The 27106-nt window shown below is 57.6% G+C and overlaps 1 protein-coding gene across 2 annotated transcripts in view; it reads left to right on the forward strand.

Annotated features, from left to right (window-relative positions):
* ZSWIM5 (zinc finger SWIM-type containing 5) overlaps positions 1 to 21578 on the forward strand; it is a 149078-nt gene extending 127500 nt beyond the window's left edge. For both annotated transcript variants that reach the window (XM_037906653.2, XM_043552497.1), the window contains exons 6-14: positions 2845 to 3021; positions 5982 to 6128; positions 6986 to 7123; positions 8296 to 8556; positions 9734 to 9869; positions 11635 to 11792; positions 16754 to 16917; positions 18006 to 18087; positions 19074 to 21578. In XM_037906653.2, coding sequence (XP_037762581.2) covers positions 2845 to 3021; positions 5982 to 6128; positions 6986 to 7123; positions 8296 to 8556; positions 9734 to 9869; positions 11635 to 11792; positions 16754 to 16917; positions 18006 to 18087; positions 19074 to 19936 — 2126 coding nt within the window. In that variant the 3' untranslated portion in view covers positions 19937 to 21578. The remainder of the gene's footprint in view (positions 1 to 2844; positions 3022 to 5981; positions 6129 to 6985; positions 7124 to 8295; positions 8557 to 9733; positions 9870 to 11634; positions 11793 to 16753; positions 16918 to 18005; positions 18088 to 19073) is intronic.
* The last annotated feature ends 5528 nt before the right edge of the window (positions 21579 to 27106 follow it).

Consider the following 27106-nt stretch of genomic DNA (forward strand, 5'->3'; position numbering starts at 1 on the left):
CTAGAATGGGTACATGCTTTAAAGTACGAGTGATGGGATTTTTGAGAACTCATTAGCCTCAACTCCACTTCCATTGAAGTCAATGGGCATTTTACCATTGACTTTGTTAGGAGTGGAGTTGGGCCAGTGGCAAATGCGTTTGAAAGTCTCCTCCCAGAACAAATGTCCTAGAGGAGAGAGTTCTACCAGCTGCGGGCAGAGGGCACAGGAGCCCGATGTCTGGTCTGGATGCTGCCCAAGATACACACTAAGTCGGATGCAGGCTGCAACATAAACCTTGACTTCAACTTGGAAGAGGCTCATTTTGCTTCCTGCTCTGTGCTCAGACCCTGAAACGAGGCTGGTCAGTTTCACAGCCCGTTCCCATGTTCAAGTAGGAAGCTGCTGTAGAAATTTTCAGTAGAAAATATTGTCTTCACTGGCATTAATTTTAAATGTTCATGAAAAAGTTCTGTTCTGTTCTACCTGGTTGTGAAAGAACCTAAAGATTTGACCTAAACTCCTTGACAGTGTCCCTTTAATGCCGCCAGCGCTCTGTGAATTTAGATTCAAGGGAGCAGTTGAAAAAGTGAGACAGGAATCCACTTCTGTGTGAATGTAAATGAAGTTGAGCTCTGAAACCCTTGATGTAATATTTCCACAAGTGGGAGGAATTAGCTGATGCTGTAGAGACCTTGCCAGTCACCATTTTTTAAACCAGTTGTTTAATCTGACTTAATGCTCTTATATTTAGATTTTCGCTTGTGCCTTTCAGTAGCTAAGTTATTAACCTGGGCTACTGAGTGCAGAGCACGAATCAAGCAGCTTATTTGTGGGAATGTTCATTAGCACTAAAAGATTTTCTCAGACCCTGGCGAAGCGCTCGATCCCTGTAATTGTAATCACCTTTTTTTTCTTTGCTCAAAATAGACCTTAATTGAAACATGCGGTTCTAGCGATGTCTGCATCTGCTGCTCTGTAATTGGTCTCTGTGTATTTGATGCAGCCAATATGGAAAGGGGGGAGGGAAGCAGCGATGTTGCGAAGTAAGCTTCCCTTTTCTGGGTGTAATTAGTTTTTAAGCCTTCCCCACTAATCATGAAGTCCCCCAGCTGACACCCCACCAGCCCGTTCCAGCTAAGCTCAGAACCAGATGTGCTCTCAACTTGCTAGACCTTCGTGTCTTAAATGCACTTTGTCAAGGACCATCTTAATTTAAAACAGGCTTAGCGACACTTGGCGTTACCCTGGGGAGCAACCTGGCCTCCTGATCTGCGCACAGACCTCAGAGTCAGGACTCCTGCGTGTGGTTCCCACCTCTGCTGCTGTCTCACTGGGTGACCTGGGCGAGTCCCGCGAGCTCGCTGGGCCAGATTTGGAAAGGTATCAAAAGCTGCAGATGGGTACCCAATGGAGTGTCAAAAGCAGCGAAGTATCTGTCTGCATCTTTAGGCACCCAAATACCTTCCAAAATGTGGCCCGCGGTTTCCCCAACATTAAAATAGGGCTGATAGATTCCAAGGCCAGAGGGGACCGTTGGGATCATTTTGTCTGACCTCCTGTAGATCACAAAGCATTGACCCACCTCCCAGCAGGGTTAGGAGGTTCATGCATGTAAAACACTTGGAAGATGTAAATTGCAAGAACCCCAACGGTTGCCATGAGGTTTTAGTGTTTTGATTCCCGTAAGATAATGTGTTTGTAACCTAAACTGATTCCTGAAATATTCCTCCGAAACCAGTTCTGCGGCCTAGACGTGCTCTGGCTCTCTGGGGATGAGCGTGCGTTTATTTTCCAGCTCTGCCCATTCCACTTCAGAAGTCAATCTGAGGGCTAGTTGCCTTTGTTTCCTGATGGAAGCAAGTTCGGTCTGTTTATCTAGCCTGCCATAAGCTGCACGGTGCTCTCCCCCTCGCCGGTACTTCCCAGCATTCCTCCTCTGACCCCCAGCAGCCCTAGCCAGGAAGGGATGTAGCATGACAGAAATTGAAGCCTGGAACAGCCAGACCTGCCAAAATCCCTCTTTCATCAGGGAAGAGCTTGCTACCAGTGCTTGGATTGGTCCCCAGCGTCACTTCTGTCTTGTGGTGAAACAGATCTCTGTTACAGGTCATGGTGATCACTGAAATAGACGGATCCCTTGCTGATTCCCTGTTCTGTTCATTCCCTCTGGGGCATCTGGCACTGGCCACTGTTGGAAGACAGGAGACTGGGCTAGATGGACCTTTGGTCTGACCCAGTAGGGCCGTTCTTAGTGTCAGGACTGGGATTCAGACTCAGATATTTTTGGTTCCAGACTCGTGATCAGACCATTGCGTTCCACTGCCGACTGTGGTGTGGCCCAGAGCTTGTGACTTCAGGTGGAGGCTTTGTAGTGGGTTCGGTCCTACAATAGGATGTGCTGGTTTGATCCAAGCAGTCTTCAGCTTGGCTAAAAGGAGCGGTTGACGTGCTAGGCCATGTAGCTTCCATCTGTATTAAAGATGAAGGGGGCTGCAGACTGGGGCAGAACCCAAGGAGCTGCCACAAACCTTCCGAATGGGCTCTGGCCCCTTCTGGCCTGACACGCTGCTGGCGTCTCCTCGAGCGGGGTGGCATGTGGTTCAGGAAGCTGGTCTGCCCCCATTTCCGGCAGCTCCGCGGAGCCTGTGGCCGAAGAGCGGACGAGCTCTTGCCGAGAGGAGAGTAGAGCCATCTGATGGGGGCTCTGTTTGTGCACAGAGCCGAGTGGAGGGTGGAGTGGAGCCCCTCGGAGCTGAGTGCTGGGGCGGCGAAGGTTTGTTAGCTGGGTGGTGCGCTGTTCTGAAGGCCGGGGAGTTGAACCGGCCGCTGAGCGGGGGACGCTGAGTACTCTTTTCTTTGCAGACTCCCTGGCAAGGCCGAGACGGACAGTGTTCACCCGCGCCATCGAGGGCTGCGACCTGCACTGGCAGGACAGCCACTTGCAGCGGATAATCAGCAGCGACTTCTACGTGTCCCCTTCGTACCAGCGGGAGGGTGAGAGCCTCCTCTTCAATTCGCAAGGACAGCCGCTGTGGCTAGGTAACCCATCCCCCTTCGACCGTCTGCGCTCTGTGTGTGTCGCTGGGGGCCTGAGTGTAATGCCTTCTGCAATCGCCCCGAGCATGGGGACCCCAAGGGCCCTGCTCTGAGGGCTGGGGACGGGTGTGGAAGAGGATGTGCAGCTTGAGTTGCTGTCAGTGCCATGCCCATCCCCTGGCATCTGGGCACCTGGATCTCCATTGCGAGCAGTGGAACGAAGCTTCCACCATTCCCTGAAAGCCGCTGCAGGGGAAGCCAGTCTGGTTCATTTCCTTGTGCACTGCAAGGCTCCTGGAGAGAGACCAGACTGGCATGGCCCCCAGCACGGTGGGACCCTGGCCAGATCTCATCTCTGGCACTTAGCTAGAAACATCCTTTTCCCAAACCTCACTGGCTCTGGCCTGGGTGAGGTTCGTTAGCTCAGCATCTCCGTCCAGTGCAGCTGCCACCGGGGGTGTGGTGTGGAGATGGCCTGCCAGCTAGTGGACTTGTACGCTTTGACCATAAAGATCCTGGGTGAAATCATGGCCATGTTAATGTCAAAACTCCCATTGACTTCACTGGAGCCTGGATTCCACCGCAGGATATTGAAACGGTCTTGACATTGGATAAGCAGCTAGGATAGCCTAGAGAGTACCGCCAGGACGTGCCATGCCTCGCGAGCAGCATGTGGCAGAAAATGGCACATGCTTTCGATGGCGTGCATTTGGTTTGTTTTATTGCCGGACGGATCACCCCAGACTCTGAGCCCTGCTGCCCTGGTCCTTCCCGACATTCCTCCCAGCTCCTGCAGTCCAAATTCTACGTATCCATCTGCTCCCAGGGCTCAGGAGTAGGGTGAGTGCCCTGGCCTCCAGGGAGCGTCCAGTGCAGAGTTCTGGTGGTGACATCGTTCGTCAGCAGGGCTCCCATGGAGTCGACCCCATCACCAGGCTTAGGACAGGTTTTCATCACCTCTGCTTTGGGTGTAAATTGTTGTTCTCCCTCGCAGGCATGTGGGGCTCTGTGACCCATAGCAATTGAGCGGTTTTGTTAAATGCCAGTGCTCGTGAGAGTCAGGCCTCACTTGTGACCTACAGATCTGAAACCAGCTCGTCATCTTGAATACTGTGTCTGGTTCTGGTCAGTCGATCTCAAAACTGAGCGCAGAGATGGGAGGAGGGGCAGAGATGGGTGACAGAATGGGTGATCAGAGCCCTGAAAAGACTTGTGTGTGCAGGGAGAGACTGCAGAAATGAGGCCTGTGTAGTGCAGAGAGATGAGTAAGGGGGGGAAAGGCAGCACAATATCAAACTGTGGCTGGGATAGAGAGGGTAAATCGGGCTCCCCGTTTGCCCTGTCCCATATCACAAGATCAAGGAAATGAAACAATTCAATGAAACAGGCCCAAGACATAAGTTAAAGACAACCCACATAGTTAACCTGTGGAACTCACTGCCACAAGGCTACCAGCGAGGCCAAGAGCTCCATAGAGAATAAATACATACATTGGTGTTTATAAAGATCATCACAACATTCCCGGCTAGAGAGGGTGAAAAGGCTCTACGGCCTGATATGCTTTGGAGCATAAACTAGCCATGAACTGACCGAGTTAAGGAAACACCATTGTGAGGAGTTTTTTCCCATAACTGTCTCACTGCAGGGCTCTTTGCACCCTGCTCGGAAGCAGGGGGGCCCCGCTATTGTTAGGGACAGAACGCTGGACTAAGAGGGCCGCAGTTCCTCGAGACCTCGCCTATCAGAGATTGGATAATGGACTCCTCTTGCTTCACGCTAGTCTCGTAAAAGGACTTAACGAAGCACATTCTTGTCCTGATTATTTTTTTTAATAGCACTATTGCCTTGATTTTCCATTTTACATTCTCACAGCCTCTTTCTGGAGGGTTTCCCAATGCCACGGAAAGCATCTGATTTGTCAGCAACATTTTAATGATGAATTCAGAGAGAAAGCAAATATTTCACCCATTTAGCAAATAAACAGTAGAGGAAGCCAGTAAGAAATTCTTCTGCAAACCCTGCTGATTTTCACCTATTTTCACATGAGTGGGGGGTGCTCAGTGTAACGTATAAACCTGATTGGGATTTAGAGAGGGACTTTTGTGCAAAGACCCTCTGATGTTTCCTGGAAACAGACAATCCTGCTTCCACAATTTTAGATTTTCTTCATTTCCGATTTATTTTCTTGCTAGGGACATTGCAGGAAGACAAGGTTTTTGTTGCTCACCCTACAGTATGGTATGTCATCTGCTGCTGCTAATTTCTCACTCAGAGTCATAATCCTCTCCGCAGTCGCTTGTGACTTCAGGTGGGGAATAAGCAGCGGGAGCAGATGAATTTCTAAGCAACTGTGATTCTGTTTTTCATGCAACTGTTCCTAATAATAAACCACCGGGAAAGAGAACAAGAAAATACACAATCGCTACCACTGGTTCCAGCGAGGCATCCGGGAGGCAATTTAGAAGCCCAGATCGAAAGTCACGATGCAAAGCACGTGCCTGTGTGCAAAAGTTAGGAAAGCTGAAGAATTGTGAAAGGGGAGGAGAAGAGAGATCTCAGCTGAGAGGGTACACCTAAGAATTGTGAAAAGCAGAATCCTTTGTGGATAAATGTAATGCAAACCGGCAATGTTGGTTTGGCACTTAGATACTATGGTGCCTCCTAGATTAGATAAAGCAGAGCTTTGTTTCCTGGGGTACCATCCAGGGCAGGGTCTGGTTATTTATAGCTGCTGTTCCTAGAATGTGGCAGGAACTCCATTAATATTCTTGGCAAGCATCCCCGTATGGAGCGGTAGAGGGGCTGATGACGCTAAGGCAGAGATCGGGGGCTGGACTTCCAGGGAGAAAGCTCATCAGAAGCAAGCTGATGGTGCCGGGTGCTTTTCCTTCCTGCAGCAGAGCGCTGTGAATCTCTGTGCTCTTCAGGTTCACGAGTATGCTGCGTTTGACCTTGTTTTGCAGAGCACGTCCCTACAGCGTGTGCACGGGTTGATGCCCTGCGTTCCCATGGGTACCCCAAAGAAGCGCTCCGACTGACTGTTGCCATAATCAATACACTGAGATTGCAGCAGCAAAGGCAGCTGGAAATTTACAAACATCAGAAGAAAGGTATGGGCTGTTCCCAGACTGGCAGACCCAACCCTGGAATCAACCACTGTGGTTGGCCAGTGTACCTGGGGCAAATTACAGTGGCCCAGCCTCACTCAGATGCTGCTGAATGCCGAGAGCATGGATGCCACGGAGCTGATCTGTTCTCTGCCGGGCACTGCCAATGCTGCAGGGTGTTTGATGCAGAGCACTGCCCACCAGAACGCTAGCCCGGTGGGTCTGTTTGATCCCAGCAGCATTTGACACCAGGTTTTCAGATCTGAAAAATGCCCGAATAGCCTTTGATATTGGATAGCTTGGATTGCCGTGGCCTGGCCTTGACCCCAGAACGGCATGTCTGGGAGGGGGGGAAAGCGTTTGTAGACAGTCCTGTGCCTCCCAGAGACATTCCTGCTGGCGTTCCTGAGTCACGTGCTGCACCTGTGGGAGCAGCTCTGCGATCCCACTTCCCCTTGCGTGGAGCTGAGTCCTGCTGGGGTGACTAGTAACCATGGGTCACTGCTCAGGAGACCAGCCCCCAGGGTTTGTAAAATATGTGAACGAGCTGTTTATAGGGCTCCCGTTTATAGGCCTCTCGCACCATGTTTCTCAACTGTTTTGATACCAGGGACCAGCTGGCTGCCTTCCTTAGCTGTGTCCAGGAGCTCTCTGGGCCTGGTTGGTGAGAAACGCTGCTGGAGCACGCTGGTGCCGTTTCTCCCGTGCCTTCCCGCCAGGTTTCGTTCCCAACCTGCGCGGGCCGCTCGGAGAAAATGGAATGAGTCAGTGATCTGCTGCCGCGGCTTCAGGCCTTCCACTTGCCTCGAGAATCCTCAGCGTTTCTGTATCTTAACCCTCTGCTTCTGTGCCGTCCCCAGAATTGCTGCAGAGAGGAGCCACCACCATCACAAACCTGGAGGGCTGGGTCGGGCACCCTCTGAACCCCGTTGGCTGCTTGTTCCTCACCTTGACGGAGGCTTGTAGATTAGAAGAGGAAAATTGCCTTGAAATTTCAGGTATCCAAGTCTTTCCCCGTCCAGACCAGTGAGTTAAACTTCCAGAGCTCCAGCTTGTCAGCTGCTGAATCCAAGACAGAGCTAACGGCTCCCCTGCTGTTGTACGCTTCGGGTCTCCCTCTGTGTCGTCTCCTCAGACTCCCTCCTGGTTCTCCAGCCTCTTCTCATCCCACGGCTCAGTCTCGCTCGCTCCCAGCTCTCCTGTCTCTCCACTTGCAGAGGAAGAGAAGGTGCCGTGAGGTACCGCGACAGGCTCAGAGTTCAGTCTGTTTAGCCTGCCAGAAGGTTCAGGGGTGGGTTGATCACAGCCTGTAAGTACCTACGTGGGGAACAAATATCTAACAATGGGCTCTGCCGTCTAGCAGAGGAAGGTCTGACAGGATCCAGTGGCTGGGAGCTGAAGCGAGACAAACTCGGACGGGAAATAGGGCATCGGTTTTTAACAGTGAGAGTCATTAACCAGCTGAACAGTTTCCCCAGGGTTGCAGTGGAGTCTCCATCCCTGACCGTTTGTAAAGCCCGACGGGATGTTTCTCTAAAGGCTCTGCCCTGGAGTTATTTGGGGGCAGGTCTCTGGCCTGTGCTGTAGAGGAGGTCAGAGGAGATGGCACAACCATCCTGGCCTGGGAATCTGTGAACTGTCATGCGGAGAGGGAGAACGTGGCGCCACCGAGGGGCAGGGTGGCCGCAGGCTGCGGCAGTCAGCCGAGAGCGGAACAGCCACGCCCCAGAGTTGGGCGAGGTCGCCCCGGGACACGTGGCCCTTCTAGCACGTTGCGTGGAGTTGCTCCGTGGCACGTTGCACGTGTTCTAGTCCAACTTGGCTTGTTTCCCCATGGCTGGTAAAAGTGGGGAGGACGCTCATGGCCCGGCCTGTTGCGTTGGCACGTGGAGTCAGAACTGTGAGGGTCAGGCTGGGTTTTCCGTCGGTCAAACGAGCAACGCCAAGTCCTTCCCCAGCAGCCGAGCGCCGGGTCAGAAATGCAGGTCAGTGTCCTCCCACGCGGGCTCGCTCCTTTGGGCTCGATCTCTGCGGAACCGAGCGTAAGCAATGAGAGAACCCTGGCACAGGGTTTGGGGGCGGGGAAGAGGGGCGCTGGGCTTGGGTTTCATGCTGGGTTCTTTCCCAGGTCATTCTCATTTCTCACCCTAGCCACTGCCTTCCCCTCTAGATGCCGGCGACTCCAAGCCCCCAGTGTATCGGCATGTGCCTGTGGCGACGGGCTGCCAGGACAGCGGCGAGTCCTACCTGTCCCTGGCCTTGGAGGTGGCTCTGATGGGGATGGGGCAGCAGAGGGTGATGCCCGAGGGGCTGTATGCGCAGGATAAAGTGTGCCACAATGAAGAGCAGATCATCGCCCGGCTGCAGGAGCTGGAGCTGGAGGCGGTGCTGGTGCAGACCCTTCGGAAGCAGTGTATCTTGCTGCTGGAAGGTGAGGGGGAGCTGGGCTGCACTGAGCAGCTGGTGGTGGTGTTGAAAGGCCGGCCTGGGAGAAGACGCGTTCCCTTTGCTCACGGTACAGGAGCCCAGGGGACCGAAGAGCCGGATTACGGCGGAGGGTCGCCTGCTGGGCCAGGGCTTCAACAAGGCACCAGTAATAATCTGCTGCCAAGCCCCAATGTTACCAGGGTCATTCAGCCTGAGGCTGCCAGCCTGGTGTTTGAACCGTCCTTCAGTCCCTATGCAGCTGTGGGCCCCAAATTGTGGGGCACGCCCCCCAGGGGGGCACAGAGGAACGTTTGGGGGGCATGGTGGGGCCCGGGCCAGCCCCCGGGAAGGGGAGGGGAGGGAAGGGAAGGAGTGCAACCCAGCCCTGCTCCTGTCTCCCAGCCCCATTCCCAGCCCCACCTGCCCAGCTCCATCCCCAGCCCCGGTTTCACCTCCATTCCCGGCCCCACCCCCAGCCTTGGTTTTCGGCTTCACTCCCAGCCCCAGCTCCACCTCCATTCCCAGCCCCGGCCCTGGCTTCACTCCCAGCCCTGGCTCCACCTCCATTCCCAGCCCCGTTCCCAGCCCCACCCGCCCAGCTCCACCCCCAGACCCGGCTTCACCTCCGCTCCCAGCCCCGACTCCACCTCCATTCCCAGACTTGGGCCCTGGCTGCAGCTTCATTCCCAGCCCCACTTCCAGCCCCAGACCTGCCCTCAACTGCAGCCCCAGCCTTGGCCCCCTTACCCTGTCTGTGTCGCCCCGCTCCCGGCCCTGGCTCCCGATGTGGTGGCAGACAGGAGTAAGGGGGCATGACCCTGAAAAGTTTGGGGACCAGGCTGTACAGGATTATACCATTAGCTGGGTGCATGACTGGTAACTTCCTCCTGCCAGGCACGAGGGCCTATGGCCACCCTCAGCACCCCAGTCTAGGGGAACGGGCCAGGGACTGGCTTGTTCTTGCTGCTCAGATAACCCCGGAGTGCTCGCCTCGAAGGGACTGTGGAGATCGGTGCTGAGCGCATTCCCCAAGCCCCTGAGGAATTCAGACCCGAGAGGCTCTCCGTAGCCGGCTCTGGTCCCTGGTCCTAGCGTGGCTGGTGGGAAGCTGTCTGGCTGAGCGGCGCGGCCCCTGGCGGAGGCTCTGGTACAGTGGCTGACGTGGCTTTGCTGTCCTGCAGGTGGTCCCTTCAGCGGCCTGGGGGAAGTGATCCATCGGGAGAGTGTTCCCATGCACACCTTTGCGAAGTACCTGTTCTCCGCCTTGCTGCCTCACGACGCAGACCTGGCCTATAAGCTGGCGCTCCGGGCCATGAGGTTTGTGGGCATTTCTTCGCCTGGGGTTGGTTTTGATCCGATCTCAAGAACAGCGACGTCACGCACGATATTCCCCCCCTGCTTCTCTGACCCGAGTCTGGTCAGTATTGGTTTGCTCGGGAGCCGCTGCAGGGAGCTTGTGACGGCCAAGATTAGGTTCTGCTCATCTGAGAAAATGCTTACCCTGCAGCAGACGATTTCCTCCCATGGAAACCGCCCCATCTGCTGAGCTGGGCGAAGGTGCTGGGGAAAGGACCCGGGCACCGGCTGCATCCATCGGCGCGCCGGGTCCTTCCCCCGCATCTGCATCCTGCAGCGCCATCTCCCACGGCGCAAGGAGAGTGAAAGGCAGAGGAGATCTCAGGGCAGACTCTGCCCCCCAGCCCTGCTGGGCCTCCTCGCCTGGAAGCAGAGACCCTGTTCTCTGCATCCAGCTCCTTCTTTGAAGAGTGATTGAGAGGAGGGTCGAGAACAGAAAAGCCCAGCTAGGAGAGAGAGCAGTCAGAGCTGGGTACCCAGCTGACCCTGCACTGACGGTGGCAGGACAACTGGCAGAAAGGACCCTCCAGGGGCCAGCCCCCTGATGGGCAGGCTCCCGCTTTCTGCGCTGCCTGTCAGCCCCCGTCCTCCCCTGGCCCCAGGGATTTGATCTCGGCCGGCAGGTCTGCACTGGGATTTGTTCTACTCGTGGTTTTGGCCCTCGGAATTGCTGTTCCTGCTGGGTGTGTTACACAGCTAGACAAGCCCTCTCCTCTGGCTCCGTCCGCTCGCAGGCTGGAGTTTAGCATCAGACGGGTGAAGAGAGGGATGAACGTCAATGGAAAATTACTCCCCCGGAACTGAGTTTGTGGGACTCTCTCTTCTCCCAGCTGACACCTTGCCCTTGTGCTGGGGTCTCTGATCTGGGCTGGGACCTCCCTAGCTTTCACTGGAGGAGTAGGGGCAGGCCCTGCTTACACATCTTCTGCCTTTTGCTCCACTTGGCCTCCCTTCTTCCATAACCCGGCTGGTCTGGAATTCCCTTTCGGGCTGAACTACTGATGCATAACTTCGCCTTCCTGGAGACGGAGTAACCGGCACTGCATTGTCTTGGGCCAGCAGACAGTTTGCTGTCTGGTCCGAATGGTGGCTTGCAGACGTGGCTGCAAACTCTAGCTTAGCGGCTGTGGCGGTCCCGTCCCCTGGCAGCCGTTTACCTGCTAGAAGAGCAATGCCACATCTGTCACTTGTAGTCACGCCCAGTAGCACCTGGGTTTGGGTGCTGGGCGGGTGGGGGGACCCTGTGGTTTCCTGTCACCCGGAATGTCTACGGCTTTGGGATATTCACACGCGAGCAGGTAACCCAAATCCACTGCAGGGGCCTTGGAGAAATGTGGTGCTACTTCTGATCCCAGCCCTCCGGTTTAAGAGGAACCAGATGATTTGCCTGAAAGCTCCACTTAGCCCGAAGATGAAAGGAGCCCCAAGTGAGCTTTTCCAGCTTGTGTTTTCCTTGCAAGTTTATAAATCACTTGCCGGCTTTCGGCTCCCTTTCAAGTCTGTTTGAAATTGATCCTTGCGCCCATGTGTTCCACGTGCAGCCTCGGGAGTTGTCGCACGCCTGGAATGCAGCTTGGTGCTTTGAAAGAGCTCGCTGAACCCGCTGGTGCACCAGGCTGCCTGCAATCAGCCCTCCTCGTTGCCTGGGGGGAGCAAGCAGCGAAGGAAGGGGCAGGGCTTTGAGTTGGCAGAGAACCTCTGACTAGCCTTCTCCTGTCTCTCCTAGGCTGCCCGTGCTGGAGACGACCGCTCCCTCCGGAGACGTCACGCACCCTCACCACCTGGTGTCGGTCGTGCCCAGCAGGTACCCACGGTGGTTTACCCTGGGCCACTTGGAATCGCAACAGTGTGAACTGGCCTCCACCATGCTGACTGCAGCTAAAGGTGGGTGCGGGGCCCGTCTTGCACCTGAGCGGACGGTTTCGTGTCAGACTGGGTAGCAGAGCCGGCACCCTTAGCGGGGGGCTCTTTCAGATGAACTTGGCTGGAGCAGACAGACTCCAGAGGCATGTGGCAAACTCCCCCGTGATTTGGGAGGCAGGTGGGAGGGACCGTGAGCTGCTAGGGATCTGCGAGCGCAGTACTGGGAAGAGAATCACCCACGTGGCCTCCAGTGTGGCAGGGAGAGGGGAGTGGGACGTGGGACCATCTCGAAGGTGAGACCCCTCCTCCCCCATGGCTCACCCCAGGACTAGGAACACGGGCAGGTGAGGGAGATGCTGAAAAAGGAAATCTTAGAAGTCCTGTGTTGCTTGGGGCCGTGGTCCCAAATCCTTTTCCTGATCAGCCGTCCGTGATGGCTGTTTGCATTCCAGCGGTCGCGTTGTCAGGTTTGGCAGTCCATCCTGCGCTGGCCTCGTCCTCGCGGCCCAGGTAGCACTAGTGTGTGCAGTGCACAGCCAGGGGTGGCTGGGGGGTAGGTGTTGCTCAGTGCCAGGGGGCAGACGGGTTCAGTTTCTCCTGGGGCCCGACCTGGAATTGATGGAAAGATCCTTGTTGACTTCAGCGGGACTTGTCTCCAGTTCTCTGGCTGAGCGTGCTGGGGCGTGTCTCTCCCAGCTGGGTGAATGGCACTGACAGCCTCTGCTCGCGTGTCCTGTCCATTCTAAGAGGCTGGGGGCTGCAGTGCGAAGCCCAGGAAGGCAGAAGATACAAAGGAAGAACCTCAGGGCCTCTGAGGCACCCATCCTGGGAGTGAAGGGGAGGGGGGCTAGAAGGTGGGGGTGAGGGCGTCCATCTCTCTGCACTCAGTATGTTCTCTTTGTGTTGCTTCCTGCAAGCAGACAGCGAGCGTTGGGGTGATTTTTCTCCATGCGGTTTTGGAAGGTGGAAGCAGCGTGTGGGTTTCAGCAAGGTCGCACCGTACCTAAGCCACTGAGGGGTGGCGTGCACTGCCACCCCGTCGCTGGGGTCCCAGCTGCAGAAATTGTAAAACCGCTGGCCGGGATCTATTGAGCTGGGGCATGCTGACGAGACAGGAAGGCAAATGGGCTTTTTACTTCGTATTTATGAAATTTTCATTTGACAGGAAACCAGACCAACCCCCCAGGCCAGGCTGGACAGGGAAGCAAATAAATCGTGGTATCAGGCAGATGGGTGACAGGCCGTGATGTGCTTAGAGGGCTTGAAATCAGAGACAGTTGACAGGCTTCTGCTGTGTATCGATAACAGTGTCACTCAGTGCAGTAAAATCCCAGCTCCTAGCAGCCGTTCGGAACAGGAATGTTCTCCCGTTCCTTCACTAGCCTGGTGAAATGGCAGCCAACATCAGAACTATTTGCAGCCGTTCGTTTTCCCATCCCCTTCTTGCTTTTTCCGGTTTTTCCATTCTTAGGGCTCTGGTTTGCTCTCACCTCCCTGTGATCTCATGGAAAGCTGAGCCCAGTAAACGAGGGATTTTATTTATTTATTGTGCGTGTTCTCCTTTAGCCAGGTGGGATAATAAGTCCTCCACGAGGACAAAAAGGCCACTTGAGTTTGATTTTTGTTTTTCTTCCAGCTCCCACATTTTCCCCCCAAATGTTCAAATGCTGGAGCATGTCCGTATTCAATCCCGTTTCATTGCCGTCTTTCCGACACATGGCTTTCCGTTTTTACATCTGGTCGTCTGAGGAGGCTTGGCTCACGAGTCCCCGTCACTGCAGTGACTGCTGCAGAGGGGGCAGAAGATAGTTTTAATCATTTGTCATTTGAAATTTCTTTTTGTTTTCAAGTCCAGTTCTGCTCTGCACATTTTTAGTCACTTTTCATCATTCCTGGTGGATTGCATCTCCGAGCCTCCACGGCTAATGGGCTGTGTGCAGAAAAGAGATGTTTCTTTAACTGCCAGCCCTAGAAACTCGAGCTGGGACCCAAACAGGGTTCCTTCTGGGCTGTCGTCATCGCTAGTATGCTAGGTTTTGCGGTGAAATTGACCGCTGTGCAATCCCATTGTCTTTGCATTCTGCCCTCTGTTATCCATGTCATCCCCGGGGAAGGCTGATGAGGGGCCCCAGGCGTTACCAAAGGCAGAGCCTGACCCTGCAATTGACACGGAGTTTTCCTCCATCCAGGCAGGTGTGGGTGGAGAGCTCTTGCTGCAAATTTCCAACACTCAGCCCGAACTGGATCCAAAGCCCGGTGAAGCCAGCAGGTGTCTTTCCATTTACTTCAGCGAGTGGCAAGTTCTTCCTTGGTGCTCACGCTTGGACAGGGCTTATGGGACAAAAGAAGGGGTGTCACGAGTGGTGGGGGCATGTTCCAGCTGAGGGTAGAAACTGACAATGACGTCTGGCACATTCTTTGATGCAGCTCGGTTTACCTACAGGGAAGGTACGAAGTCCTGCTTCTCCAAACGCAAGAGAAGCCAGAGACAAAAGGAATCGTTTCTTAGCTTACTTCCCCCAAGCCGCCTTAGCCCACCCCAGAGCCAGAAAACTCTCTTTAGCCTTTTCCACGGGCCCATTGTGCTCCCAGCTGCTGCTTGGCTTTCTTGCTTTTGCCTCTGTCTCTCTGAGTCTGCCCCCAGCTGGTCTTTTTACACACGGGCCTGCCAAGCCCTCCCCCGGTGCTAGTTTCTGGACAGACTAGTTTATGAGTGGCCCCTTCACTGTCGCATGGCTATCTTATGTAACGGGCACATTCACAGGACTTTAGTTCAACCCATAGCCAGGCTGAACCCAGCAGCTCATAGCAGAAGATGGAAGGTGTTCCTGTGGCAAGTCACTTTCTTTCTTAGTGTATCTAAAGTTAAGAATTAACCACATCGGTTAATTGTATCGGGACTTTATTATCAGTAGGAGGCCCTTTATCTGGGCAGACTCTTGAATGGAAAAAATTCCGATTTCATGGCTGATGGTCAGGCCGTGGATAGACGAGCTAGAGCCTGAGATCAAAGCACAGAGGGAGGGGTTTGATTCATCTGTCCTAGGAACAGTTAAGGAGCAGTGATGAGGTTTGGTCACCTCTGAACGTATCTGTTTACAGCTGAAGGCAAATCCCACCAGCTCTTTCCACATGGAGTGAGCTGGGTACGTTCGGCCGAGTGTGGATAGGAAAAGCAGCTGAAGAGACCGTATTCCTTATGCAGAAATGTTCAGCTTTGAGATCTCTGATCCCAGGACCGTGGAATGAAGGATCGGGTTTGGAGCTGAGTGGGGTGGATGGAACCGTAGCTGGGAAAGGTGCATGAGCTACAAAAACAGTGAAAAGAAAACTCACCACATTGCAGCTCTTCCGGAGTTCACTGAACTTCCTGGAGTGGGGGCTGTACAGCATGTGAGGGGGGAACTCGCCCTAATGTTCTCCCGCCAGTGGTGTGTTGTGTCGTGCACCTGGAGTTGTGGTATCAGTGCGTGGAGGTTACTCCAGAGCGCTGTGTGCTTTCCGAGGCTAACAGAATACGAATGCGCTTGCCCTGTCTGTGAACGCGTTGGCCACCAAACAGCCGTAGCGTGCCACGGGCCGGGGAACGTTTCTAGTAGAAATGTGGGATGAAATGGAAAGGACATGGCGTTATGAAGTGACAGACGATGTAGCTGATCGTACATGGGATGGACTCGTACACACTGTGACACCCTGGGACTGGCTGTAAGGGTCCGGAGTGTGTTTCTGTTGTATCAGGGGTCTGTAGTTATCGGTGGCCACGCTGCAATATACATACTGGATCTTTTCGGATCCTTTCCCTCCCCTCCCCCATGACAGGAATTGGAGTGTAGTGAACAATTCTGCTGAGGAGGTAAGAACCGGAACAGACTCCAGTCTCTAGGCCACTGGTCCCCAAACCCCACCCCCACCCCCCAACCATCACTTACCAGTAATGGAATCTGGCTGCGCCCCTCCCCTGGAGTTGGGGCCGGGAGTGGAGCCACAGCTGGGGAAGGCCACAGTCAGAGCTGGGGGCTGGGCCACGCCCGGGAGCTGGGGGCTGAAGCTGGGGCTGGGGGCAGAGCAGGGCTGGGTGGCGCTCCATCCCAGCCCCTGCTGCGCCCCCACTAATGTTCCTCTGTGCCCCCCTGGGGGGGGCACCTCACAGTTCGGGGTCCATTGCTCTAGGCTGTGCCGATTCCCACGGGGCTAAAAGGAGCCCAGAGTAACAACTTGCCCTTGGTCCGGTCAGCGGTGGGGACCCCGAGGGCCTGTCTGCACAAACATTGACCTGGCAGCAGCCTGGGCGCGGGGGTGGCTCCTGAGGCTCATCACTAGTTCACTAATGTGCTTTGATCTTGTCCTCTATGAAACAGGAGTATCCAAGTGCATGAAAACTGTTAGTGTGCATTGGTGGGGTCTGTGCAGACAATTAGCGCGTGGGCAGCTGGTGCAGGGTAGAGTCACCCCCCAGCTGGCTGTGCGCTCCTGTCAGCAAGCCCTGCCCCAAGCCTGCGCAGCGAGCCGACACCCTTTTCACCAGCCGCGTTTCACAGAGAAATCCCACTTCCACGCTGTGTTGCGAACTGCACTGGCCCCTGTGCTCCCGCCAGCCGGAGCTCTCCAGCTCTGTTCGGAGAAGCCCCGTCAGGAGAGTCCATGATGCACTGGGTTTTGTGTGCGCTCTCTGGGCCCCACTCTGAGCGGGCTGAGCGAGAGACGATCAGGACAGACGGGACCATGATGGTCGCGTCACCTCGCCCCCCGCAGAGCCCGGTAGCCGCACAGAGGGCTGACCGTTCTGCAGCTGAGTGGCTGCAAACACAGAGGCAGTCTGAGCTGTGTGTGGCCTCACCCCTGGGAAATCACTGGGAATTAGGCACCTCCAGAGTTGGGAAGATGCGAATCGAAGTGGAAACAAACTGGAAGGAGCCTGGAGGGGGTGCGGGCCCTGGCGGGGCAGGGACTGACTTTCCGACCCGTCCCTCCTGTGCGTGCAGGTGACATGCTGAGGTTACGCACCGTCCTGGAAGCAATACAGAAGAACATCCACTCCTCGTCCTTGATCTTCAAGCTGGCCCAGGACGCCTTTAAGATCGCCACGCCCGCGGACAGCAACCCCGACACCACCCTGCTCAATGTGGCGCTTGAGCTGGGGCTGCAGGTAGGGGAGGAGGCCACAGAGAGGAGAAACGTGTCGTCTTCGGAGGCTAACCCAGCCGCTGCTTTGGGTGGCCCAGTTCTGAGGCAGTCTGGCTGGGTCCTTCCCCGGACAAGTGGGCAGCAGTGCCGAGGGCTGGAGGAAGACCTTGTTTGGAGGGTGTTGAACGGAACTGTCGTAGGGGTGCCTGCCCTGCAGTGTCCTCTGCTGGCTGAGTGTGGCACTGCAGGCTCCTCGCCTCAGTTTCCTTCCCTGAGGTTTTAGAGTAGCAGCCGTGTTAGTCTGTATTCGCAAAAAGAAAAGGAGGACTTGTGGCACCTTAGAGACTAACTGGTCAGTGCTGGAGATGGGACTTAGCCCTCCGGCCAGGTCACAAATGTAGCCCCTTCCAGGGGAGGAGCAGTCTGACTGAAAAGTCCCAACAAACCAAGTCCGTCAGCCCTTTGGGGGATTCCCCTCAGCTCGCCTGCTGGGCCCAGTTCCCCACCCCTTCCTGGGCTGCCTGTGAGAGTCTGTCCTCTGCAGCCCCCAGGCGGGTTCCCTTGGAGTGCTGCTCTCAGCCCCTGGCAGCTTTCCCAGCCCTGGGCCTCCTGCACAGTGTGGGTCAGGGCCTTCCTCCAGAGTCTGCCGGCTCCTTGTCGCTCCCCATCCCAGCCTGGGCTCCCTGAGCCCTGGGATGAGGCCCGGCTGTCCAGTCAGACCCTCCTGCCTCAGGCAGGGAAGCAGCTATTTAAGCTTGGCCAGGGTGGGGCTGGCCCCAGCGCCCCTCACTAAGGGGCCAGTCCCCATGTGGCAGTAACTATATAGTGTCAAACCGGGGCAAGCTTGGCAAATATTGGCAGTTTGGTTTGGAGCAATTCGCTGCCCCTCTGATGCCGCCTTTCCGTGGCCTAGGGCACGGGGCTGTCCTGGCTCCACTCCCAGCCGTGGCGAGTCTGGAGATGCATCGGGCACCATTTCGAGTAGGCATCCAATTGGCATGAGCCGTTCCGCCTGCAGGGCTGGGCCGGGAGTGAGGCCGGAGTTAGCGGCGCCCTGCGGGGGGAAGCAGGGATGAAGGGGAGGGCTCGTAACTCTTTTCTGTCTCCTAGGTCATGCGGATGACTCTGTCCACCCTGAATTGGAGACGAAGGGAGATGGTGCGGTGGCTGGTCACCTGTGCGACGGAAGTGGGTGGGTACCGCTGGTCACTGCAGCCCCGCCAGACGCTGTCCCGGCCCCCCAGGAGGGGCTGGGTCTCTGCTCCACTCCCTGTCCCTTTGACCAGTGCCTGCCCTTTCCCCCGGCAAAGGGCCGGGGAGGGGCTTGCTCAGGCGAGTCCACTGAGCGACGGGGTGGGACGTCAGTAGATTTCATGGCGTTTCGGGAGACGGGACCACTGAATTATGGCCCAGGCTGGAGAACCTGCCCCAGTCGCCCCTGTGCTGAGCCCAGCCAGTCGGGTCAGACAGACTGTCAGAGGCAGAGACCGGTGGGCACCAGTGCCCGTGGCCCCTGCAGTGGCAGGGCATTGAGTAGCTGAAACGTGCCCAGATGATCCTGGCAGGTGACCCACATCCTGTGCAGCAGAGGAATGCAACCTCCCCTCCCCCCGCCTTCTCCCCAAGCTTCCAGCCAACCTGCCCTGGGGGAAAATTCCTTCCTGACCCCAGATCTCGCCATCAGTCGGACCCTGAGCTGTCAGCACTCAGCCCTTGAGCGGAGGGCCGTGGTGGGAACTGTAGGACTCCTGGAGGGGAGCTTGTAACCCGTGGGGCCCTGGCGTTTGCTGGCTCCGGCTCCCATTCATGGGGACGCGGCTGTGCTCTTGCACTGTGTGGGATTCGAGCTTCGCTTCAGAACATTGGCCTGAAGCTCTGGAGCGATTTCTCTGTCTGCAGCGCATTGGCATCTGGTTGTCCCTGTATATCCAAGCCAGTGCACTCAACCCAGGCTCCCAGGTCCTCCCCGCCCAGGCTCTCAGGTCCCCCCCCCTCCCCCCCGGGCTCGGATGAGAAGTGGCCCACTTGTCGGCCGCGCTGAGCGATCCCAGGTCCCAGGCAGAGCGGAGGGAGCTGGGATTGCTCAGCATTCTGGGCCCGGCAGAGCCCCTAGAGGATTTAGGCGCCTGCCCCGTTGGAGCGCCGAGCCTGCGCTGATGGCGTGTTCCTGTCCGGCAGGTGTGCGGGCGCTGCTCAGCATCCTGCAGAACTGGTACACGCTCTTCACCCCCACGGAAGCCACCAGCATCGTGGCGGCCACGGTGATGTCCCACAACACCATCCTGCGGCTGAGCCTGGACTACCCGCAGCGCGAGGAGCTGGCCGGCTGCGCCCGCACCCTGGCCCTGCAGTGCGCCATGAAGGACCCCCAGAACTGCGCCCTCTCCGCCCTCACGCTGTGCGAGAAAGACCACATCGCCTTCGAGACGGCCTACCAGATCGTCATCGACGCCGCCGCCACCGGCATGACCTACTCGCAGCTCTTCACCATCGCCCGCTACATGGAGCACCGGGGCTACCCGCTGCGGGCCTTCAAACTGGCCTCGCTGGCCATGACTCACCTCAACCTGGCCTACAACCAGGACACCCACCCGGCCATCAACGACGTCCTGTGGGCCTGCGCACTGAGCCACTCCTTGGGCAAGAACGAGCTGGCGGCCATCATCCCCCTGGTGGTGAAGAGCGTGCACTGCGCCACGGTGCTGTCGGACATCCTGCGGCGCTGCACCATGACAGCCCCGGGCCTGGCCGGCATTCCCGGCCGCAGGAACTCTGGCAAACTGATGTCCACCGACAAGGCCCCCTTGCGCCAGCTGCTGGACGCCACGATAAGCGCTTACATCAACACCACCCACTCCCGGCTCACCCACATCAGCCCCCGGCACTACGGCGAGTTCATCGAGTTCCTCAGCAAAGCCAGGGAGACCTTCCTCCTGGCCCAGGACGGCCACCTCCAGTTCGCGCAGTTCATAGACAATCTCAAACAGATCTACAAAGGCAAGAAAAAACTGATGATGCTGGTGCGGGAGCGGTTTGGGTGAGCTCCTGCCGGCACGGGCAGGGTTGGGCGGGGCACTACACGCAAAAGAAAGGAAAATCTAACGGCAGTTGGCAAACCAGAGGGGTTTTGTTCTTTTGTTGGATTTAACTGTTTCACATCCTGCGAGGATTCCAACGTTCTTCGGGCACATCAAACCAAAAGACAAGCATGGGAAGAACAATTTACTCAGCATCCTACTCTCCTGAGCGTATAACCATTTAATACCAAAAGCTAACCTGGAAATCTAATACCTCTTTCCTGAAGGAAGCGTTCGCCGGCTGGTCCCACGGTTGCCAAGCATAAAGGAAAAAGGAAAGAATAAAAATGGAAAGCAAAAGAGAAGCGCAACACTAAACCTCATGCGTCCCCAAAAGCGATGGCTTTGCAGCGCCGCACGCACCCTGCGGAGACGTGAAACTCCTCTTCTCCATTCGTGAAGATCTGTAAAGAAAACGAGAGTAACTGTTCTCAGGGATTGCTTACTAAAAGTAACAAAAACAAAAAAAGCATTTATGATACTGTAAATACTATAGTATATGTGTCAATTATTAAATTGTAAAGTTATAATTATTTATAATTATTCTGTCTTTTATTTGGGGGATACTTGAAATTGTCATGGGCTGGGACTTTTTTTTTTTTAATTAAAAAAAGGAGGAGGAGACACGTGACCATTTCTCAGGTTTCGCCGGCATCGCTGGTGCTGTCGGCACGTGAAGAGGGGTGGGAGGGAGGCAACCGGCAAATCGAAATGAATCCAGAATCTCTGCAGAACCACAATGAGGTTGCGGCCCTGGGGGAGACAGCACCTAGGCAGGCTGGATTAACGGCAGGGCAGACGGCAGATCGGTGCGTCTGGACAGTCAAAGGACGGACCTGGGCGGACGCTGATGGGCGTTACGGGAACCCTGCCCCTTGTAAGTTCTGCAAACGGTTGGTCAAGGATTGAATACCAAACACAAAGAACGGAGCCATTGGGCTGGAAGCCGTTGTGCCCAGAGTGTACATATCTCTATTTTTGGCCTTCTCTATGTGTGGGCGTGTGAGGAGTGGATGTCTGGGTGCGTGGAGGTGTGCGTGGTGGGGGGCTGACTGCCTTTTCTGCACTGGGGGGCAGGAACACGAACACGACTTCTTTGGTTACTTTTGTCCTTTCATTTCCTCTCCATTTCCAAGCCTTTGTCGCTCCAGCTAACGCAGACACCCGACGGCCGAAGGGGTCTTGTCATGTTTCCCGATTTGTGTCACTCCGTCTCCTGCTGCTGCTGCTTAGTGATCCGGGCTAGATTCAAACCTGTCGTGGGGCAGGGACGGTCTTCCTTATTCCAGGTGTCTTTGTGTTCCCCTGGTCCAGTGTGTCTTAGTTTTAAAAGGGTCGGGAGGGCTGGGGCCAGTGGGGAAGGTGACTTGTAGCTAGAGAATGTGGACTGATGATCTACTGTCTGATTTTATTTTGGAAAGAGATTTGTGTCTGCGCTGTGGACCGGAAAACCAGGTGTACTCAGTATTTGTTGCCACAAAAGTATCATTCTTCAGCCTGTTTCTCTTTTTTGTCTTGACCTAATGTTTAATAATAAAAGGAAAAAAAAAGCTAATACTGTTTATGTATCACTCCTACCCTTTTATATAAACTGTGTTGGAATTTCGGTGCTGTTGTTTATTTTCACAATGAATAAATTGGGAGGGTGGGAGTCAAATTGAGGTCAGTTGGTATTTGGGCTAACAGGGCACGAATTGGAGGGGCGTTGGCGCTGCGTGAGAATGCCTGGCCTGGGAAATGGGTCTGAGTCGCTGTGCTCTGTGCGGGACGTGTCTGGGCGGTGCCTACGACATCTACCTCCGAGCGTTGCAGAAGTGGCTTGGAGCGAGAGGCAGAGGCTAGCAAGCCCTCTGGGGCGGGGTCTGCAGGCGGCTCAGCGTTGGCCGAGCCGTGCGCCCGCGGACGTTGTGGTCAGTGGGAGCAGAGTCAGGCCAATGTGGGTGCTTTGGAGACTCCCCCATCCCCAGGCCTAATCCTGCAACTGGTTTTGGAGATGCTCAGGGCTCCGTGTGCAGAGCCAGCTGCAGGACAGGAGCCTGTGTCCTTGCTTCAGCTGGGGCCCGAACGTGAGCTACCAGGCATCTCCAGTGTGCCCGTCACTTGGAGTGTCTAGGCCCACGAGCTCAACAATTCTCTCCTGGCTTTGCTGAGAACGGGCATTTGCCTCTGTCTCTTGCAGGCCTGGCCGCCCAGGCCCGAGGTGTGCAGGGCCCCCTTCCTCAGAGCCCCTTGCAGGACGGGGCCCAGCGTCCGCTACCCTGATCACAGAGTGAAGGAGCGCAAAGAACTCCTCTCCGGCCTTAGCGCAGAGCCATGCCCAGCAGAACCTGCTCTGGGGAGCCCTGGACGGCTGCTCCGGCTCTGCCTTCACGTGCCTCGCAGGGGAGCATCTGTTCGTGTCCCCAAAAGCCCCCTGCCTTGGCGGCTGCCTCGGGCTTTGCAAGGGCTCGTTGATCCTGGGGCTGCAATGCTGCTCTCGGGGGTTCCCGAGGGAGTCTCAGAGGGAAGTGCCCGCTGGGTAACAGGCCCGGGCCGGTGGGCACTGAGCAGGTGCAGTTGGGTCCTGCAGCGCTGGGTGAGGCAGCCGGGCTGGTTCCTTGGAGGATGCCCTCGGCGGTGCTGGTTCCACACACGGGGGGGCGTTGGCCATTGTTTGCCCCGTGGCTTTGCCAGGGAGCGGAATGGCCAGATGGAAACCCTGGAATAGGCTTTGGAAAGATCTAATGATGGTAGGGCCTGATCCAGGGTCCTAGTCACACCCCACTTGGGGGACCCCCAGCCAGGGCCCATCACTCTGGCCACACCTCTTCGCGAGGTGGCAGGGGCCAGCTGCTCGCAAGCAGTGTCCTGGGCCCCTCTCCATGTCGGGAGGACTCAGTCTCCAGCCCTCCTCCTGTGTGCTGCGGGGGCCCTCCTGGCACCACCCCAGCCGAGCCATGATGGGGGGCTCTGAGATCCCTGCTAGGCTGGTGGTCGTGAGGGCTCCCCAGCACAGCAAGTTTCAAGGTTAACATCACAGTAAGGCGCATAGGGCAGCCCCCCGTCCCCGTCCCTCATGCCAGGTCTCAGGCTCCCTGCAGACTCAGGCATGTCCCTGTGTCCGTCACACTCTGGGCGGTCGTCCCGTCCCCCCCCATGCCAGGTCTCAGGCTCCCTGCAGACTTGAGCACGTCCCTGCGTCCGTCACACTCACATTTTGAAGGGTTTGGTCAGACCCAGAACAATTCGCGCCTTCACTTTTGGTTTTAGACAAATAAAGGCCGATTGTATCGTCGTTGCCTGACTCTGGGACCCAAGACCTGGGTCTCTCCTGCCTGTGCCTGAATCGGGCTCTGGGCTACATTAGGACGGTGACATCTCTGAACTCTGACCTAACCCAATAGAGTAATTACTGGGAGTCATATTGCTGGGGGGGGGGGGGGTGCAGATGTTTCCGGCCCCTGGCCCAGGGCTCAAAGCATCGCTGAATTCCCCAGCGATAACTCGTGTGGTGTCAGTACCCGCATCTCGTGTCTCCAGCGGGTCAGGGCCCCGAGCAGCGTTCTGGAATCTTGCTCTTTATCCAGCCCGGTCCGTGTCTGGCCCCTGCGCTGGAGTATCGAGCACCTCCCCACTAGCCATTAATTTATTTTACACCCCGCCCGGGGGGGCTGTGAAGTGCCATTATCCCCACTTCACCCCTGAGGAGCTGAGGCCCACAGAGACTGGCCCTGATTCAGCAAAGCGCTTGCTTTGGGCCCGAGGGACATGCTCCCGGGCTTTGCTGCATCGGGGCCAAAGCCATGTGCCCACGGTCAGGCGACGTGTGTGGCGAGCTGGGTGCGGGGCCGGGCTAGGCTCAATGCACCCGGCCTTTCTCCCCCAGCCCGGGAGGCTGGGAAGTGGTTTTTCTCGGTTCCCCCAGGAGCCAGAGGAGCCTCTGCCCCTGCGCTGGCTGCGGGGCCCTGCTCAGGCAGCTGCGTTTGGATCCGGCCCTGTTTGTCATTCTGATCGTTTCTTTACGAGCTTCCCAAATATTTCCTGCCACTTGGCCTGAGTCGGGCCACTCCCTGGAGCTCAGCAGCCCAGAACAGCCTCCCTCAGGACTGGCCAGGGGGAGTCTGGTCCGAGCCAGGCACCACCGCAATCACCACCCTGAGTGGCAGGGAGAGACGCCCTGGCCTCCCCTCCCCTCCTGGCCACCAGCTCGGCAGCCTGCTCTGCTGGGCTCCCCAGCGCGAGGAACCGGGAAGGGCCGGTTGTCTCCCAGGGAGCCGGAGGAGCGGGTCCCACTCCTGGACAGGGTGGGGGGACACAGAAGGAAGATGCCCTGTCTGTGCCGCGGCCCTGGGGCACCCGCCCTCTCCTCTCCGGGCGATCTCTCCCCTCGAGCAGCAGCCCCGCCCTGACGCCAACCACCCGCTCTGCTCATGGGGGCCGAGGCTCTTAATCCTAGACCAGGTGCAAGCCCCGCCCCGGCCCTCAGCCAGCTCAGCAGGCGGGAGACCAGGGGTGCAAGTCACTTAAAGGACTTACTGGTACTCGACGGAAGAGGCGGGGCCTTTAAATACCCGGGCCCTTTATAGCAAGAGTTAAAGGCCCCAGGGCTGCAGCTGGGAGCCCCGGGGCGATTTGAAGGGCCCCAGGCTCTGGCAGCCGCTACCGCAGTGGCGCTCCGGGCCCTTTAAATCACCGCCGGAGCCCGGCCGCCACTACCCCGGGGCTCCGGCAGTGGGGCTCGGGGGGGGGGCTTTAAAGGGCCCCCCGCAGCGGCTGGAGCCCCCGGCCCTTTAAGGCGCGGCCGGAGCCCCGGGGTAACGGCAGCAGGGCTCCAGCCGCGCTTTAAAAGGCCCGGGGCTCCGGCAGCTGCAGGGAGCCCGGGGCCCTCTCAAGCGCCAGCCTGGGGAAGCCGGTCCGCTCTGGCCCGGCGCACTGGCTCTTGCCAGTACCGGACCGGCTTACTTTCACCTCTGGCTGGGGGAAGCAGCAGGCGCCAGGATCCAGCCCATCCCAGCGTCTCCGTGGGGCTTCCGGGGCAGCCCGCTGGAGAAGCAGGCTTCAGCCGCCTCGGGCGTGACCCACCGCTGGCTGGACTCCAATCCGCTGAGAGGCCCGTACTGTGCCAACGCTCCCCGCCCCGGAGCCGGAGGGGCCTCTCGTGGGGCCTGGCCCTTGCCCCACTGGGGCCCGTGCGCCCGCCCTGCCAACTAGCGCCTGGCAAGGCGAGCCTGGGAGACAGGAGCTGTCCACCGGGACAGGGCGGCTCTCGAACCAAGCCGGCCTTCGGGCCACCTCCCTGCGCCCAGAGCAGGGATCCTGCGCGAGGGGCTCTGGCCAGCAGCCCGCCCTGCAGCGGAAGAGGAAACTCGCCGGACAGGAAGGAATCAGGGGAGAATATTCCTGTTTCTGGAGCTGCTGCCCTGGAATGGGGTGAGGAAGGCTGGGACTGAAGGCGGAGCCCAGGGCTAGCAGGGGCTGCGGGTCAGGATTAAGGGGCACCGGTGAAGCTGGGGGTGGGGGCAGCCCAGGGTTAGGGTAGCAGGGGGCTGCGGGTCAGGAGTGAGGGGCACCGCCAGGGCTGGGCTCGCAGGGGCTGCAGGTCAGGATTTAGGGGTGCTAGCAGAGCTGGGGATGGGGGGAGCCCAGGGCTGTGCATCGGGGGGGAGGGCTGGGATCGAGCGACACTGGCAGAGGGCTGGGCAAGCCGGGGCGATGCGGCGGCGAACTGGGGGTAGGAGAGCGTGACGTGTCGGCCCTGCTCCGTGCCCCCTGGATTCCCGCTCTCCTGGCAGGGGCTGGGGCTTCCCGAGGCCAGTGGCAGCCAGAACCACGAGTGGCTCTGCTATGCAGCATGGTCCCTGCGTGGGGGGGGGGGCCAGTCAGCACCCTGGAGCCAAGCGGACATCTCTGCTGGGGGTGGAGGGTGGGTCACTGGGCCTGGCCGCCCTGGCTCTGAACAGCCACCAGCCAGAGCACAGGTCCCTCTGGACAGGGCTGGGCTCTGTGGCATGGGGCACAGGGGTTTGAAACGCTCTTGGGGCAGGAGATCCCCATCCTCGTGAACAGACCAGGGCCCCACGCCTACCCCAAACAGGGCAGCAGGGGTGGGGGCTGTTGGCTCTCACCCGGCTGACTGGAGCCATGTGGCTTGTGGAGAGGAGCTTGGAGGTTCAGGCTGGATTCGCTCCCAGGCCAGCACCGGGGGCTGAGCGACTTTCCAAGTCAATCCGTTAGCTCCCTGGCCGTGGGTCTCCCTGTGGGCAGCACCCCGGGCCTCGGTCTCCTGGCGATAGTCAGGGCTGGGCTTGGTGAGGCCCAGAACCAGCCAGGGGGAACGGACCCAGAGGGTAACTCCTTTCCGCCCCGCCTGAAGTGCTGGGTCTGGCTAGGCTGTGGGCAGAGCCCCTGTCCTGGAGGGTGTCTGCTGGGGAGCCGAAAGCCCTGCCTGGCGCTCATCGGTGCCATATCATCTGGGCACTCACCCTTCGCTGCTGGCAGCCCCAGCGCCCGGGCCTGGGACGGGACCCAGAACTGAACGCCTCAAGTGCAGGCCTTGGGTCAATGCAGCCTCTAGGCACCGTCCTTGAGCTGGGGGACACCAGAGCCCCCACACCGGCCCCCTCCCACGAGCCGCCTGGCCCTGCCCTGCTGCTGTCAGGGCTTCGGCGGGAGCCGTCCCTGGATAACGCAGGTGGCAGGCCAGTCCTGAGTGAGCGCCTGGTGCGGGGAGCAGGGCACAGCCCTGGCAGCGATGGACGAACTGCCAGGATTTACCAGGCAGTGCTGGCACCTGGAGAGGGGATTAAATCTGTGCCACTCCCCTGTCGGCCCCGTCTCGCTTCCCGAGGTCCCACCCCCTGGCAAAGCCTTGGGCTCCCAGCAGTGCTACCGGCTGAGCAGAGGCAGCCGGGCCTAGGGGCCGCAGCGCACAGCCCTTCGCTGGCACTGATCTGCGGTGCGACCCCTGCCTCAGTTTCCCTGTCTATCAAACAGCCCGTGCTGCCTCCGAGGGGCTGCGGTGGCTAAATAAATTCATTCACCTTTGCCCCCCGCTAGCAGCTTCCGTCAGGAATCCCCCAATGCTAACGGAATTATCTGGCCAGCTTTCTGCCCCCGCTGGTCACCCGGTTAGCTCATCGCTCAATTAATCCTCCC

This window comes from Chelonia mydas, chromosome 8 (genome assembly GCF_015237465.2).
Source record: "Chelonia mydas isolate rCheMyd1 chromosome 8, rCheMyd1.pri.v2, whole genome shotgun sequence".
Classification (NCBI taxonomy): domain Eukaryota; kingdom Metazoa; phylum Chordata; order Testudines; family Cheloniidae; genus Chelonia; species Chelonia mydas.